This window comes from Pteronotus mesoamericanus, unplaced genomic scaffold (assembly GCF_021234165.1).
Source record: "Pteronotus mesoamericanus isolate MK-2021 breed Mesoamerican mustached bat unplaced genomic scaffold, CSHL_Meso_final contig_82, whole genome shotgun sequence".
Taxonomy (NCBI): Eukaryota; Metazoa; Chordata; class Mammalia; order Chiroptera; family Mormoopidae; genus Pteronotus; species Pteronotus mesoamericanus.
This window is the reverse complement of record NW_026555265.1, coordinates 129,452-142,594: the sequence shown is the minus strand read 5'-3', so window position 1 is coordinate 142,594 and position 13,143 is coordinate 129,452. Positions and strand designations below refer to the sequence as shown.

At 43.9% G+C, this 13,143-nt stretch overlaps 1 protein-coding gene across 1 annotated transcript; it reads left to right on the top strand.

The window, feature by feature from the left end:
* The first annotated feature begins 12,158 nt into the window (after positions 1–12,158).
* On the top strand, positions 12,159–12,893 carry MAGEF1 (MAGE family member F1). The gene is given in 3 exon segments (XM_054585047.1): positions 12,159–12,164; positions 12,278–12,471; positions 12,473–12,893. Coding segments are annotated over 3 exon segments (621 nt in total).
* Positions 12,894–13,143: the final 250 nt, after the last annotated feature.

Here is a 13,143-nt window from a genome sequence, read left to right as displayed (position 1 = left end):
CGATGATCACGTTTTTTTCCACAAATATAAAATAAGGAAAAAAAAATTACCTTAAACAAGGCTCAAGGAAAAATAATTAGCCAGGGGAGATTTGCAACATGACAAAGAATTTAATATCCTTAATATTTAAAGAACTCTTGCAAGAAAATAACAAAAAGAATGCTCCAGGAAAAACTCAAAGGAATAACAATAGGATAAATAAATGTTTATACACTTGTACAATGTATTATTAGAAGGTAATAAAATAATATAGTACACTGTTTAATGACAAGGACAGTTGCATATAATATGAAGAAAAAGAGTGTTGGCAAATATTCTCATTTTTATAAAATTGTACCTATACCAAACTTACAGACTTTATTTGGTTCATGTGTTTGTATATGGATATAAATATATGCACAGAATAAAATCTGTAAGAATAGACTTTGAAAGATAAATAAATGATTTCTGGATGGTAGAAATACAGGTGCTTAATTTTTTTCTTTTCTTAACCTCTATTTTTCTGCAATAAAATTGTTATTTTGTAACACATAAAAGGAAATATTATTTGTAATACTGCTTTGTGAAATATTTAGCCACAAGTAAGTTTCTTACTTGTGTTTAATAATGAAAAACTGAAAACCTAAATATATAATAATAGACATTAAAGATGGCATGAAGTCTGTGGAATATTTTCAATCACAAATAATTATATTATAGAAAAATATTAGTATAAAAGATTCACAGTATGTGAAGAAATATATTATGCATATATAAGCAGTATACACAAGATAACTCCATTAAAAAAATAAAAACGTATATGCTTAGAAAAATTGGGGAAGGATACACATCAAGATATTTTTTAACTACGTTTATCCCTGAATGGTAGAATTAAGGGCATTTAGGTTTTGGGGTTTTTTTTCCTGATAGTCAGGATTTTCTCAATGCTCTACAACAAACAATCCCTTCTAAAAAGAAAAAACAAAGCATTATGGAATGTTTTAATGTTTTAAAAAAGATTATGCTTCAAGAGACAATTCTAAACTTTTTTTTTTTTTTAAATCATCCATCCAAAAGACGAGTCCTGTTAACTAAGGTGGGCTATCTCCACCTACTGATGATTAAGAAGTAAAGCTCAGCCTTGGTCCTAAGCTCAGTTGCCTATTCCCTCCGTTCTCCCTTTAAATCTCTCAACCATAAAGCCTCTGTTGGCCACCATGATGGGTTCAACAGCACTGCCTGCCAATATGAGATGACAGGGTGTTACTAGGCAGGACCTCTCTCCCTCATGAGAATCTTTGGTCCAGCCACTTGCCTTCGGATAGGTAAGCTAATGAACCTGCTGGGCTTGAAGGTACTAGGCAGGCAGCAGGCAGCAGGCAGCAGGGTAGGTGAGGTGGCCGGGGCACGAAGGTTCTCTGGGAGGACCCCTTTCCAGCCCAGGCTCAGGCCCTCCCTTGGCTGCTTCTGCTACAGCCTTCCTGGATATCCTAGCCTAATCCTAGTCCTTCCTTAAAAGGAAGGAGCGGCTTCCGGACAGGGCATCTGTCTGGTGGCCCCCTTCAAAAAGGCCAGGGCAAAGAGGTGGGTTCTGAGGCCCAGGCAGCCCCCTGGGCCCTTCGGGTCTCCTGAGTTCATTGCAATAGTCTCTTACCGGTTTCCTGCCCTCAGTCCCTGCCCTGTCCCACCCATCTTCCAAGCCCCTGACACACTTCTTGAAACACACTAGAGTATTTTATACCGGGGATCAAAATCTTTTATTAAAAAATCAGTACTTCTCAAACTTTCCTACTGAAATACACCAACAGCAGACAAAAGAAATGCCTTCGGTTCCCCCCGAGGGACTGTGTAGCCTGAAGCTCCTGCCAGCACACCCAAGCTCTCTTTGAAGTCTTCTGTTTTCTCTTAAAAATTCATGAGAACTTTACATGATATATCTGAATTTCTTTTAATATAAAGAAGTTTAAAATTATTCACCTGAAGGAAAATTGATGCTCCTGAAAGAAATATTGTGTTTATCCAGAGGTTCAACTGTCCTCCTTTATACCACAGTATAAAATCAAAACTCCTGACAAGCAAGGCCCTTTACAATGTGGCCCTCGCAGACCTTCTGCCTTCCTCCCACTACTCCTCACATTCTCCAGCCGCTGGGCCACCTGGGCTCTTGTCATTTCCTTCTATGCCAGGTTGTTCCCAGACCCTGTGGACCCCACGCTCTACCTGCTGACAACCTACTGTCCCTAAAGGCCTCAAGGGGATTCAAACACCACCTTCCACATTAAACTCCCTCCGATGGCCCCTGACTGAGGAGAAGTGAGAGGTAGCATGATGCCGTGAAAACAGCCTGTGCTTTGGAATCAGAAGGCTGGCGTTTAAATCCTGACTCCAACTGTCGATACTGGACCAATTACCCAACTTCTCTCAGCTATTATCTGTAAAATGGGGAATAATTATGCTTTTCTCACCGGCCTGTTATCAGGATTAAATGAGATTCAAGAGACAGCATAGTGCCCGGCACTTGCTCCCCTCCACACCTCCAAACTCCTTTTGCACTTTATTTATACCACCCTCAAGACCATATGTTTACATAGTTGTTCTTTTTTTATAATAGCTTATTTCCCCCAAATAGATCAATGGTTCCCAATGTCCCAAAGAAGCTTCTTGAATTAACCCATATGATCCCATGGCTTGAAAGATTTTGGTTATTAAATCACACACATTTATGAAATAGCACCCTGCTTTTCTCAGTTCTCTATCCTATTGAGCGTTTTTGAATACTGAGAGCTGTCCCAGCTTCTCCTCTGCTGCCTAACGTTAGGAACTTAGGAGTTGGGAGCCACCCACAGAGACCATAAACACCTTGAGACTACAGCTCTGTCTTCACACTTCCCATAGCACCTTACTCAGCGTCCTGCACTTAGAACACACCTAGTAACTGCTTGTGGCATAAACAAAAAGTTTCACACAGAGGACAGAGGGGAAAAGCCCTTTCTAAATTAGCCAGTTTGTGTACAGAAAGGGGTCATTGTTATGGGAGGCAAGGCTAGAGGCAAGCCCTTCTCCCCCCACTTGCTGGAGCAGCACCCCCAATTACACCAGCTGGCCTCCAACTTCAATGTGTGAGCGGATTAAAAAGCACCCTCTCTTCAGTGTCTGGAAACTCCTGCGAGGAAAGTTTGCTACCCAAAGTTGGCTTTTGACTAGAGTCTTAATAAGAGGCCTCTGCAGGCTGTGGCTAGAGAGACAATGTCACTTAGAGGAGCAGCTTGAAGCAGCAGTTAGGAGAAGAATTATTTTAATGAATACATTTCCTTTCAATTGTATGGGAATATCAAGATCCCATTAGAATAGGGAAGCAATTAGAACTAATAGAGATGAATGCACAGTGCTCAGTGTGTATGGAATAACAAGCAGTCAACAAAGGGACTCCGGAGAGCCTGCTTTAATCCAAGTGAACTGGCAGCCCACGGAGGAGAAATGGCTCTGTTCAGCTGCTCAAAGCCCCTGTCCCAGGCATTCTGATCACGGCCGGCGAATGGTGTGAGTTGGGCCTCTGAGGTGGGGGTGGTGGGCCCCTCACCTCGGCCCTGGCCCAGCCTCACGGGTATAGAGATGGGCTGTTGGCAGCCCCTTGGTGACAGCCATTCAGACCAGGGCCCTGGATCCAGGCCAGCCTTGCGCCTGCCCCTCGCACTGGGCCTCATTGTGTCCAGGTGGCAAATGCCTTCTCGCCAACTCTCCTTCGAGGTTTGGGGTGGGGGGGAGGACAGTGCAGGAGCGTAAAGGAGGCCCTGTGCCCCCTACATCTCTCCCCTCCCCCGCCGGCCAGGCTCTGCTTCTCCTCTGCGTTGGGTGTTATGTTACAGACACTAGTGGGTCACAGGCAGCCCAACACAGAAGTACTGTTGCTTACACAATTGCTCTTCAAACAATAACAAACAATTTTCACCACCCAAGCCAGATCAAATCATCTGCCCAGCCATCTTGCCTCAGTACCAGCCACACATACAGGACCCAAGGCCTCATGCTCTGCCCATTCTGCTGTAACAGTACTGGGCTTCATTTTGCCCCTGGCCCAGGACAGTGCTCTTCCTCTGAATCCTTCTTTGAGCTGGACCAGCTGCATGGCTGTCAAGACTGTCAGGGAAATAGGAAAGACACAGCATCTGTACAGTTTGGGGCTCACTCCGATCTGGGGTGCAACATTACTCAGCATCTGTGTGAAGAAGGCACTCAAGAGTTTGGAGGACTCTATTGCCAAGTTTAGAAGGAATCCAACAAGATAACTCTGGCTCCCCACCAAAGCATTCACTGGCCTTAGATGGAGTGTCAGGACTTGACATTTCTTTATTTAATCTTTTTTGGCCAGACGGTTTTTTCAACTAGGAATGTGTAAGCTCATTCCAAAATGTCTGCATGAGAGGCCAGTTACACTCATTACTGAGATTTTTCTACCACTTTTCTTTAAAGAAAAAAAAAGTCTATAACATTTTATATTTGTTTCTTAATGGTAAAGCACTTTAAAAGTATGTTTGTATTGTACTTAAACCTCAACATAACTCTGTGGGGATGGGCAAAACAAGGGTTGTCGGGCCTTAAAGATGAGGGAACAGTGGCCCAGAGAGGTTAAGCCTCCTGCACAAGTGGGTAAGGAGGAATGCCAGAACCCAGGTCTTCTGACTTAGTTTAGTGCTTTGTTCAAGGACATACCATTTCTATGCCCTCAGTGCTGGACATTTCCAAGACAATTCGTCCTATAGTTCTGCTTTTTCAGTGTAACTCCCACTGTGGACTTTCAAAGACTCTAGTCTATGCTACAAGGATCATCCTTCAAGAAGGTTTCAGCCTTGGCCTTTTGGCTTGGTTGGTCAGTGTTGTCTACACCAAAAGGCTGTGGGTTGGATCCCTGGTCAGGGCACATACCTAGGTTGCAGGTTCGATCCCCAGTTGGGGAACGTATGGGAGGCAACCAATTAATGCTTCTTTCTCATATCTATGTTTTTCTCAATCTCTCCCCTACTCTAAAATCAGTAAACATATCCTTGGGTGAGGATTTAAGAAGAAAAGGTTTCAATCTAATAGTCATCAAAGTGTTTGTTTTGTTGTTCTCCCCCTCAACCCCACCCATGCCAAAGAGATATATATTTCCTCCCTTTTAATAGCCTAGGTAAGAACCGGCTTTTTTTTTTTTAACCATGTCCTATCCTTTTTTTCTTTTAATCCTCATCCAAGGCCATGTTTTTATTGATTTTAGAGAGAGAAGAAGGATAAGAGAAAGAAAGGAACATCAATGTGAGAGAAACATCAATTGGATGCCTCCCATACATGCTCTGACCAGCGATTGAACCCACAACCTTTTAGTGTATGGGATGACTCTTCAACCAACTGACCAACCAGGGCAGGACTGCTTTTAAAAAATTAAATTTATTGGGGTGACATTGGTTAATAACACATAATATTCAGATGTACATTATAATTCAACATCTATACATCCTACTGAGTACTCACCATCCAAAGCCTAGTTTCCTTCCCTTGCCATATATTTGACCCCCTTTACCCACCAGGTCTGCCTGTCCAGTACAACATAACCACAATAAAAACTGGAACAATGATTGTCTAGATCCCTTCCAGTGTAACACTGTAGCATCCAGGAATAGGCAAGTGGTAAAGCAGTCCAAGTCAAGGCAGCACAGGTAAACATGGTTTGCCCCATTGACAACCACATCAAAATTACCACTAAAATATAGAGCATCCATCACTCAGGACCATAAGAAACTGAGTTGAATGGAAGTCTGACAACTATGGAATTAAAGAAACCACATCTTTCCAGACAGGTAGAATAGGCAGAGACACAGAACAGGCTGGTCCCACACACACCTGTAGTGAATAATAATTTGAAAGGGATATCTCAGGAGCGAGGAGTCCCAGCCCAACACCAGGCCCCCCAGACCAGGGTTCCAGTGCCAGGAAGATAAGTCCTCATAACTTCTGGCTGCAAAAACCAGCAGGGATTGAGATGATGGAAGAAGTCCTAAGAAGAAGTTCTGGAGTCCTAAGGATTTCCTCTTAAAGAACCCACACACAGACTTACACAGATGCACTCCCTCTGAGCTCCAGCATCACTGGGGTAGCAGCTTGAAAGATATCAGTCTGGCATCAAGGCAGAAGCTTGGGGACAGCTTTATCCCAGACATAAAGGCAGAGGCCACTGTCACTTTTCTGAACCTTCCCCCAACAGAGCCATAGAGCCAGCAGGCAGGATTCATATCTGAGACTCCATCAACCTGGCTAACACTGTTTGCCCTGCCCTGGAGATCCTGAGACTCCATCCTACCCAATTTATGGGCCCACCCAAACTGTTAACGAGGACGGTCCCATATGAATGGCTGGTCTTGGCTCATGCTTCAGTTTCCTGAATCTTATCAAACAAGCAACAGCTAAGTGGTCCCAGGCCCAGCACTACTAGCAGCCAGCCTAGAGTCACAGCTTGGCTTCACCTGGGAATCTCCAAGCCCAGCACACATAGCAGCCATCTCAGATTTCTTTATAGCTCAGGCAGGGTGGCCCAGTGAGAAACACAGGTGATGGCTGACCTTGGCCTGCACCACCCAGGAACCCCAGGGCCAACGCACCCAGTGGACAGCTAAAGATCGCGTTGGAGCACCACCACCTTCCCCGGGCACAGCTGATCCTCCTTGGAAGGCAGAGGTTGGCGGTCACTGGTCACAGCCAGTCCTTGCGGCTGACTGGCCTGGGTAAATCCCACCCCCAGTGACCTGCCAAGAGCAATCAAGTCTCAACTACAAGAGGAGGGTGTGCTCAGCCCACACGAAGAGTGTACCTCGAGTGCTCCGTTTGGGTGACAGGGAAAGCTGTGCCACTGGACCCTATAGGACACCTACCACACTAGCCTTGCTACCAAGGCAGGGAGTCATAGCGGCTCTACCTGATACATAGAAACAAACACAGGGAGGCTGCCAAAATGAGGACACAAAGAAACATGGCCCAAATGAAAGAACAGATCAAAACTCCACAGAGAGGGCTACACGCAACGGAGATCGGCAATCTATCAGAGCAGAGTTCAGAGTACCAGTTATTAGCATGCTCAAGGAACTTAGTGAGGACCTCAGCAGCATAAAAAAAGATCCAGCCAGAAATGAAGTATATGCTAACTGAAATAAAGACCAATTTACAGAGAAACAACAGTACGGTGGATAAAGCTGAGGATCAAGTCAAGGATCTGGAACACAAGGAAGCAAAAAACAACCAAGCAGAACAACAGGAAGAAAAAAGAATCCGAACAAACACGCAGAGAGTAAGGAGCCTCTGGGTCAACTTCAAGCATTCCAACATTCGCATCATAGCGGCGCCAGGAGAAGAGAAAGAGCAAAACACTGGAAATCTATTTGAAAGAATAAAGAGGAAAATTTCCCTAATTTGGTGACGACATAGACATGCAAGTCCAGGAAGCACAGAGAGTCCCAAACGAGATGGAGGCAAAGAGGCCCACTCCCAGACACGTCACCATCAAAACGCCAACGTTTAAAGCTGAAGAGAGACTCTTAAAAGCAGCAAGAGAAAAGAAGTCAGTTACCTACGGGGGAGTTCCCATAAGACTGTCAGCTGATTTCTCAAAAGACACTTTGCAGGCTAGAAGGGATTGGCAAGAAATATTCGGTCATGGAAAGCAGGGACCAATGGCCAAGTTTGCTCTACCCAGCAAACCTATCGTTTAGATCGAAGGGCAGATAAAGAGCTTCCCAGACAAGAGAAAACTAAAGGAGTTCATCATCACCAAACCATTAATATATGAATGTTAAAGGGGCCTATTTAAGAAAAAGAAGATCATAACTATGAACAATAAAATGGCAAAAAATACATAATCTATCAACAGTTGAATGTGAAAAACAAATAAGCAAACAAGAAAAACAGAGACAGAATCCTGGATACAGAGAGTGTTTTGACGGTTGCCAGATGGGAGGGGCTGTGGGGGAATGGGTGAAGGGGTGAGGGGATTAAGTACAAATAGGTAGTTACAGAATAGCCATGGGATGTAAAGTACAGTATAGGAGATGGAGTAGCCAAAGAACTATGTGCATGACCCATGGACATGAACAATGGTGGGGAGATTGCCTGAGGGAGTGGGGGTGCTGGGTGGAGGGTGGCAAAAGGGACAAAATTGAGACAACTGTAATAGCATAATCAATAAAATATAATTTTAAAAAATTAAAAGAAGACTAAAGTTTCTCTTAAAAGAAAAGGCTGGATTTGTGATCGTGACATTGGCTCTGGATGTTCAAGGTCTTTATGATACTATTAGCCTAAGGTGCTCTTCTGCTCCTTATTCTGTATCCCTTATGCCTGGTAAGCCTATTGTGTGTCTTATGAATTTCAGCGACAATCTGAACCTGAAAGCCACCTCAAAGGTTTTATAACTATTATGAGATTTGCAGTTAAAAACATTTGGCCCTGGCCAGTGTAGCTCAGCTGTTTGGTCCCATAGACTGAAAGGTCGTGGGTCTGATTCCTAGTCAGGGCACATACCAAGGTTGCAGGTTTGATCCTTGGTCAGGGCATGTATGAAAATGTTTCTCTCTCACACTGATGTTTCACTTTCTATCTCCCCGTCCCCTAGGTCTTCCCTCCCGCCTTCTTCTCTTTCTAAAAGCAATGAAAAATTGTCCTTGGGGTGAGGATAAAAATAAAAAAATCTGGACTGGGTTTGGCATTTCCATTTATTTATTCACTGGGTAACTTTAGGCAAGTTAATTTCCCTCAGCCTCAGATTCCTCTTCTATAAAATAAGAACAAAAATACATACCTCCGGGTCTGATCACAAGAAAATAAGTAATTGTGTATCCATGTATGGTAACAGATGTTAAGCCAGACTTACGGTGGTGATCACTTCACAATATATACAAATATAGAATCATTATGCTATATGCCTGCAACTAATATTATGTCAATTATACCTCAATAAAAAACTTTTGTTTGTATGATTTTGAAGTACATTTATATACTGTGAGGTGCATATATATTAAGGATACAGTTTGATAAGTTTTGACAAATGTGTACCTACCCCCAAACCAAAATACAGAATATTCTCATCACCCTCAGAAAGTTCACGCAAATCTCTTCCCAGGCAACCCCAGTCGCCCGTTATAATGCATACACCACAGATTAGTTTAAACTATCTTGAACATTAGATTAAATGTAATCACATCGTATGTAACCTTTTGTATCTCTCTTCTTTTGCTTGACATAATGACTCATCCCTATTTTATCAGTAGTGCTCCCTTTTTGGATGCGTGGTGGTACATTATTCATTCAGTTTTTAAAATTGTCTTATTACTGCTAATCTGTCCCTCAGAATCCTTTCCATTCAATGTATCTCCTGCATGGTCCTTTCTATGCCTATATCTTCTGCATATCTCCTTGGCAATGCTTGATATGAGAATGATATGTTAAGTGGACTATTTTTATGTCTAGTGCTATCCTTTTAGGAAGGAGTGGCTCTCTCTACCTTCAGAAGAAACAGATAACCAGGCAATCCAGCATGGCAGTCATGAGTAGTCTTCAAAATAGATCTAGGTTCCCATTTCCGATCTAGCACTTAACAGATGGGTGGTTTGGGACAGGTGATTTTAACCTCTCTGTGACTGTTTTCCCATTTGTAAAGTGAAGATAATAATACCTTCCTAATAGGGATCTGCGAGGCCTAAATTATACTGTACATAAAATGTTTGGCACAATAGAAACTAATAACAGCCTCAAGCTTACCTATAATAAACATCTTCCTGCTTCATTCACAAAGTTTCAGATTTTGTAAGTCATTCAGTATAAATGAGTATATATTTTCAGAAGTTTTTAAAATGAAGTTCATAATTATATCTAGAAAAGTCTAATCATCAGATATTTACTGAAAATAAATGTTATTTCTTATGTAAAATGTAAAGCCTCCCATCATTCGCACAGTGACAATTACATACTGAGTGCCAGCTCTGAGGGGCTTTTCAAAAAAGTTAAAGACACAGCCCTAGCTTTTAGGATGTTTGGTTTTGGTAAAAAGATAAGCTCAAAAGTAATTACAATACATAGCATGGTCATCAATAATAATTAACATATATTAATATTGTGTTAAGTCTCTGGAATTATACTATATGGTTGAAATCTCAATCATATTATGCTGGGAAAGTTATGTAACCTTTTTCTGTGTTATTTCACAGGTAAAATGGGAATAATAACACCACTTACCTACCAGGGCTGTTACGAGGAATAGACAAGTTAATACATGTAAATACTTAGCACAGTATCAGCACATTAAAAATGCAATAAATAGTAGTTAACATTTATTTGAACATTCAATATTTTCCAAGCACTCTGTTAAATGCTTAATATGCATAACTTCACATAATCTCCACAATGTTGTTTCTAATATTATGGCCATTTTACTGATAAGGTAACTGAAGAGCAGGGAGTTTAGGTAACTTGCCCAAGGTTACATAGCTAGTAAATAACAAATGCCATAGGAAAGACATATCTATAAAATAGGGAAGATGATCATAGTATTTACCTTAATGGGAATTAAACAAATTAATATTTGAAAAGCGGTTACAACAGAGCCTAGCACATAATAAGGTCTATATAAGTGGATGCTAAATAAATACAAATTGTTATGGTGATTCACAGATGGCAATAAATAACTTCAATACATGGCATGGGGACTAAGGAAGACTTTGGAACAGTGACATTTAAGCTGAATCCTGGAGAGGGGTTGGGGAGAGAAGAGAGGGTGAAAGAGAGAGAAGAGAGAGTGGAAGTGGGGAGGAGAGGGGAGAAGAAAGAGGCGGGAAGTGGAAGAAAGCTCTCAGTAGGGTATACAAAAAGAAAAAATTGAAGTAGTTAGATTTAGGTTAAAAAATCTCCCCTTTCCAGCCAGGGGTGTCCAACTTGTAGCCTGCGGACTGCATGTTGCTCAGGATGGCTATGAATTCAACCCAACACAAAATTGTAAATTTACTTAAAGCATTATGAGATATTTTTGTGATTATGTGTTGCAATGTAGTTAACCTGCGACCCAAGACAATTCTTCTTCCAATGTGGCCCAGAGACTCCAAAAGGTTGGACACCCCTGCTTCTGCCAGCTGTACATCAATATATTATCTCATCATTTTCCTTCCATCCCATAGAATCTGCCGCCCTTACCCCTTCATCATCTGTTTTACAGTATTTTTGGAGTGCCTCAACATACTGTTCTAGGAGCTAAGGATACACCAATGAACAAGACAGGCCAAATTCCAGTTCCTGTTTTGCACTGTAATAATACTCGGAACTGGATTCCCAGCTTTTGGTCCACCCTACTCCAATCCATCCTCCGCACTGCCAAGAGGGAGACTGTGAAATACATACGGGTCCGGATATTTTCCTAGCGTGCTCAGAATTAAGTTTCAGTCTCCCTAGCATCCTGTTCAAGACCCTTCACTAATTAGCAGGACAGCCTTATTTCCCAGCTTTCACCTCCATGCACTCCGCACTTGGGCCAGAGTAAATCACTCAAAATCCTAGATACACACACTTCTAAATAAGCACCTGCTGAGAGACATGGCTAGAACCCCATCCCTATTGCATCCTTGTACATTGAAACATCCCCCATTCCGCAAGCCTCGGCTGTGAAAACACTGGTATCGCCCCTCCAGCGCTCCAGCCTAAAAAACAGCAAAGAGAGGACACTCCCCCCCGCCCCGCCCCCGAGGCCCAACCGCCAGAGAAGCCGATGGGCACCCCACCATCCACAGGGGCCCGGCGGGGGAGGGGTTTCCCGCGGCCCCGGGGCCAACCATCTTGCCCGAGGTGGCCGGAAGTAGCCCCGCGAGCCGGCGCGCGGGCGCGGACTGAGACTGCGCAGTGGCCGCGCCGCAGGTTTCGGGCACAGGCAGCGTTGCAGTCACGGGTCCGAGTTCTCTGCGGTGCTGCCCACACAGTGCATTGTGTCATCTCTCCTAGACCTCCTCCCGCCGCCCCAGCCTCTGTCCAGCCCCTCCGCAGGGTTTGTGCAGCGGACTGAACATCCCTCGGCCCTCGTACGCGCTCTGCACCTGGCTGCTCGAAAACGCGTTGCAGAAACCGTAGAGCGGGGATCTCCCAGTCCCTCAGGCTGAGGAGCAGGAGGATGGTGGTTAATGACGGTGCGACTCCGACCACCTTGCATGAGAAGGCCCCGATCCCCCACCTGCGGAGAGCCCCAAGGCGGACCTTGGCGCCTTGAGGGGAGAGGGGCTGCGCAGCCCGCCCGGCGCAGGGCCTGCAGCCGCCCAGAACGGACGGTGACGGCGTTGGTTCAGTTCCCGCTCCCATCTCTCACTCCGAGATGGTGAAGTACATTATGGGAGACTTAAAGGATCTTTTCCCTGAGATCATGGCTAGGGCCTCAGAACACCTGCGGTATATCTTTGGTTTTGAGCTGAAACATCTTGGCCATAAGCACCACACATACCCTGATCAACAAACTGAAACCTCTGGAGGAGGAGGATCTGGGAGCAGTTGGTACACAAGGTAATAGCGTCACAGAGGCAAAGGTCTAGGAGATGCTGAGTCGGTTGGGGGTGTGTCCCTCCACGTATCACTACCTCTTTGAGGGCCCGAGGAGGGTTATTATGGAAGGTGTCCTGCAGCAGTGATAACCTCAGTTGCAGGCGGTGCGTCACACCAATCCACTCGAACGTGAATTCCCTTAGGGTCCCTGAAGCAACCTGGAAACCAGCAAGATGAAAATCCTGGAGTTCGTGGCCAAGCTCCATAAAAAGGAATCCCAGCACAGGCCAGTGCAGGACTGTGAAACCCTGGCAGAGGAAGCCAGTATGAGGATTAGGGTTAGGGCCAGCGCTAATGCTTGGGCGGGCATCGGCTCCTGGTGAGGGCTGAGAAAAAGGTGGTCAGGGAGGGATGGGGCGGTCACGGGTATGGAAGCTGCTGTTGGATTCTTAAGTAGTATGAGGGGACAGGAATGTTATTGCCATAGTTGTATTTGTGTAACTAGAATTTAAGTTTGTGTCTTGCTATGTTTTGTTACATTTAATATACTGCAAAATTAATGTTTAAATGAAATTGGTCTACTTTTTGTTGTAGGATTTATTTATTTTTTTGCCGAGTTTTGCTGGTTTTGTA